The sequence below is a fragment of the Oncorhynchus nerka genome, linkage group LG26 (assembly GCF_034236695.1).
Source record: "Oncorhynchus nerka isolate Pitt River linkage group LG26, Oner_Uvic_2.0, whole genome shotgun sequence".
Taxonomy (NCBI): Eukaryota; Metazoa; Chordata; class Actinopteri; order Salmoniformes; family Salmonidae; genus Oncorhynchus; species Oncorhynchus nerka.
In genome coordinates, this window is record NC_088421.1 from 34,704,783 (window position 1) to 34,709,607 (window position 4,825).

The following is a 4,825-nucleotide window of genomic DNA, read 5'->3' on the forward strand; positions in this document are numbered from 1 at the left end:
TACTTTTTTCCAAGGCTGAGATGTTAATTTTGTTTTTTTATTTATGTTGATTTTTATTTTAAATTACTTTTTGTTTTTGTGCAGAAGCGCACAAAGTTTTTTTTAGACTTTAAAAGTTTTTTCCCTGTAATGTTCTTTTTATTTAAAGAATTTTTTTGTTTTCGTTGTTTTATAGCGGACCATTTGATTTTGTCAATTTTAATGTAAAGTGGTAGTACTGAGAGGGGGAGACAGAGCGTGGTGCATACCTGTGGAAAGAAGGGAAGAATTGTGAACTGTATTTTTGTTTCAATCTAGATATCAGCCTTGAGGAATGAATTTCATGTAGTACTGGTATTTTTTTCCTCAACTGTGGTGCAGGTGGGATGTTAACTGATGTATCGCTTTCTAGTTTACTTTTGTGAATGGGGAAATAAAAGGTTTTCTATCAAGCTGGGAATAAACTGATGTGGACTGTTTTTATTGAAGAATTTCTGATTATAGCATTTCTCTGTTAATGTACCAACTTGCTGACATATATTATTGAGTCTGGCTGTACCAAGTTAAAGTTGCGCCCTGTCACATTTTTTCATGGCTTCCATCAGAAACAAACATCAACAAACTGGATGCAGTCCATCACAGTGCCATCCGTTTTGTCACCAATGCCCCATACACTACCCACCATTGTGACCTGTAAGCTCTCTTTGGTTGGCCCTCGCTTCATACTCGTCGCCAAACCCACTGGCTACAGGTTATCTACCAGTCTCTGCTAGGTAAAGCCCTGCCTTATCTCAGCTCACTGGTCACCATAGTAGCACCCACTCAGCAGGTATATCTTACTGGTCGCCCCCCAAAGCCAATTCCTCCTTTGGTCGTCTTTCCTTCCAGTTCTCTGCTGCCCATTAGCATACCACCCTGCATACCACTGCTGGCTTGCTTCTGAAGCGAAGCAGGGTTGGTCCTGGTCAGTTTCTGGATGGGAGACCAGATGCTGCTGGATGTGGTGTTGGAGGGCCAGTAGGAGGCACTCCTCTGGTCTAAAAAAATATCCCAATGCCCCAGGGCAGTGATTGGGGACACTGCCCTGTGTTGGGTCCTGTCTTTCAGATGGGACGTTAAACGGGGGTCCTGACTCTGAAGTCATTAAAGATCCCATGGCACTTATCGTAAGAGTAGTCGTGTTAACCCCGGTGTCCTGGCTAAATTCCCAATCTGGCCCTCAAACCATCACGGTCACCTAATAACCCCCAGTTTACAATTGGCTCATTCATCCCCCTCCCCTGTAACTATTCCCCAGGTCGTTGCTGCAAATGAGAACGTGTTCTCAGTCAACTTCCCTGGTAAAATAACAGAAATAAAATAAATGACTGGAATGAACTGCAAAAATCTTTGAAGCTGGAGACGCATATCCCTCACTAGCTTTAAGCACCAGCTGTCAGAGCAGCTCACAGATCACTGCACCTGTACATAGCCCATCCCCATACTGTATCTATCTTGCTCCTTTGCACCCCAGTATCTACTTGCACGTTCATCTTCTGCACATCTACCATTCCAGTGTTTAATTGCTATATTGTAGTTACTTTGCCACCATGGACTGTTTATTGCCTTAACTCATTTGCACTCACTGTATATAGACTTGTTTTTTTCTGTTCTACTGTTTTATTATTGTTTTGTTTATTCCATGTATAACTGTTTGTGTCGAATTGCTTTGCTTTATCTTGGCCAGGTCGCAGTTGCAAATGAGAACTTGTTCTCAACTAGCCTACCTGGTTAAATAAAGGTGAAATTTAAAAAAAGAGAGGATCTGAACTCAGCTTGTTCTACAACCCTCCGACAGCTGCCTGACAATCTATGGATTATGCTTAATGTGCAGGCCTATCATTCAATGTATGAATGCAATTATTGTAAACCATTGTCAAAACGAATCCTATGCTGATCCTTTTGACTTACATTTTTTAAACTTAAATTAACAATACAATTTACAAAAGCCAATAAACAGCTAGTGTACAAACAAATAACCATACAAAAATTGTGGTTTGTTTACAATTTAGGCCAATGACGAAATGTCGAATGCGCCGGAAAAGAAACCCCATTTGTTAGGGTCGTCGCGTCACTGGCAGTCATGAAGCGTACCTATTTCTAGAATTTATCTGATTAAAATCTCATTTTAAACGTAACCTTAACCACACTGCTCACCTTGCTTTTACAATACAGCTATCTAGCTAGTGGAAACCTAATTTGAATGAAGGATCAACTTCTTACTGTAGCTAGCAACTCATTTCTAACTGATTTTTTAGAGAAGAAGAATCAGTCAGTATTTTCTTTAAATATCGAGGAGCTGATTAGCACAGTTGTGAACTTGTACATGTGATCAGTTCCAGGATTACTCGCTTGATTGGCAAACAAAGACCATCTTGCAAGTTAGCGTGCTTGACACTGATAGTATAGTACCAGCCAACGCCCGGTAGTAACCGTCGCTGTCTAGCTGTTAGGCTTTTTCGTCTCGCACCGTGCTCATATTGAGAATATTCATTATACAGTTATAACAAGAGAAGGCATACGAGGACTGACTAAGGCTACTGCTGTCAAATGAACTGTCTGTTGGACCTCCCCATAAGTGACATAGGGAAGTGTGGGTAAGTGCATCATCTAACTAGCTTGCTAGCATTACACTTGTTGCCGGTATCTGTCAAATTACAAGGGCAATTAACGTTTAAAGTTCCGTTACCACTGTGGTGTATAGATGTTATTTTTTAGGTATTCTGTTTGTTAGCAATGAATGCACAATCATGACCCTATTGACAATTTGATTGTGCCAGTCAATGATGGACCGCCTTAGCTGAGAGTCTGAAATTAAACGAATGTATGATGCACTCTCCTGCAGTAAGTGGAGTGGATGTCTGAGTCTCGGGTCACTGTGGGGCATGATGAGGCAGGGGCCGGGAGAGGGGAGAAAGAAGCTAAATCGGCACCACTGAAACAGCCCTCCAATGAAGCCTCCAGGCCTGGACAGCTGGGGTTAGTACCTCTGACCCTCACAACAGTCTTCCTGCTTTCAGAACAGTTCCATTATACTTAGTAGTGCACTAATGAGCACTGCTGGCTTGGTTTTGATGCACCCGCCATAGTAGTTGGAACCGTGCTGGAAAAGACAATGTGACAACGTGTCAGCGCCTGTACAGTTTGGGTTGACATGGATGTGTAAGAAGGGTATAACACACAATTATTTTTCACAGGCTGCCCCCAGGCTCTCAGCTCCCTTCTACTGAACCGAGCCCCTCTCCGTCTGCTGAAGGAAGCGGCTTGCTGTCGTTGCCGTGGGAGATGGTGGCTCGCATCGCCTCGCACCTCTCGGCACAGTGTGTCATCACGGTCCTGCCACAGGTGTGTGTCAGTGGACAGCGTCATACCTTTCCTGGATGCCGATCTGTTTCTGCTTGATAACGGATCTGTTTCCCTTGATGACAGAGTTGGCTAATGCCATAAAAGACTGGAATCCATGCTAGGCTAGGGACATTTAAAAAAATACATGTTTGAGGGCGGTACTGGGCTGTCATGACCTGGTTACACATCCATCATGGTTGCTGGAAAGGATCTTGAGAAAATAAAATTTCCAAGCCAGCCTAGTACTATTCAGGCCAGTCCTACAGTGTGAATCAGGTCCATGTCTCTCCCTCTACAGGTGTGTCACACCCTGGGAAATGTGGGTAAGGACAGCACGGCGTGGCAGTTGCGGGCACGCAGGCTAACTGGCCCCAGAGCTTCCTTCCCCGTGGGGCCACGAGATGGCTTTGACTGGCCCTCGGCCTGCCTGGAGATGGAGGAGCTGATCGCTTGCTGGACGGGCCAGGGGGAGAGGGCTGCCAGGGAAGCCGAGCAGGCAGAGAGGGAGAGAGAGGTGGAGAGGGCCCAGGAGAGGGAAAGGGATAGAGAGGCCCTGGCAGAGGAAGGGATTGGAGAGTGGGAGGAGGTGGAAGAGGGCAGACCCCAAGTGGATGAAGGGGTAGATGAAGTGGGTTTTCTAGTGGAGGGCGTGATGGCGGTAGCATGGGATAGGGAGGAGTTGATAGAGGAGGGAGATATGCCGCAAGATAGGGAAGGGGATCCACCGATGGGAGTTGGGGAGGAGAGGCTGGAGACTGCAGCCGAGGAGGAGGAGAGAGATGACGAACAAGGTGTCCTGGAGGCCATCGAGGTGGAGGAGAGAGTGGGAGTTTTGGCGGATAGAGACGGTCAAGATTACATAGCGGGCCCGAGATTGGGAAGCGAGGGGGAGAAAAACAGGTCCAGCCGCACTCCCAGTCCTCCCCCAGCCCTGGAGCGCCTCTCCCTCCCCTCGGGGCACATCGCTGAGGTCAACTCGGTCCTCTTGGTAGGGGGCGACGGGGCGTTGTGTGCCTCAGGCTCCCGTGACAGGAACGTGAACCTGTGGGACCTACGGGAAGGGGGCTCCACGGGCAGGCTGCTCCATACACTGGGGGGCCAGGGCCTCTTCAGCACCCACAAAGGCTGGGTGTGGTGCCTGGCGGCCCGGGGACCCCTGCTGGCCTCTGGCTCCTTCGACAGCACAGTGCGGCTATGGGACCTGGGGGCCCAAGGAGCTGAGAGGGGCCTAATCATGGCCCGGGCTGCCGTGCTCTGCCTGGCCCTCCCCCAGAAGGACGTGCTGCTGGCCGGCACCTACGACAAGAAGGTCAGCGTCTACGACACAAGAGGTGAGTGATTCATAAGATTGGTACTTGTAGTCTCTGTTCTATTAAATTAGATTATATCAGTCGATAAAAGTGAACACAAACAATACTAATGGTTATCGTATAGAAATAGACTTGCTGAGGGGTAATTGGAC

At 47.2% G+C, this 4,825-nt stretch overlaps 1 protein-coding gene across 1 annotated transcript in view; it reads left to right on the forward strand.

The window, feature by feature from the left end:
* Positions 1-2,069: 2,069 nt before the first annotated feature.
* Positions 2,070-4,825, forward strand: part of fbxw9 (F-box and WD repeat domain containing 9) — a 12,186-nt gene continuing 9,430 nt past the window's right edge. The window contains exons 1-4 of the mRNA XM_065010545.1: positions 2,070-2,615; positions 2,864-2,997; positions 3,216-3,363; positions 3,662-4,694. Coding sequence (XP_064866617.1) covers positions 2,876-2,997; positions 3,216-3,363; positions 3,662-4,694 — 1,303 coding nt within the window. The 5' untranslated portion in view covers positions 2,070-2,615; positions 2,864-2,875. The remainder of the gene's footprint in view (positions 2,616-2,863; positions 2,998-3,215; positions 3,364-3,661; positions 4,695-4,825) is intronic.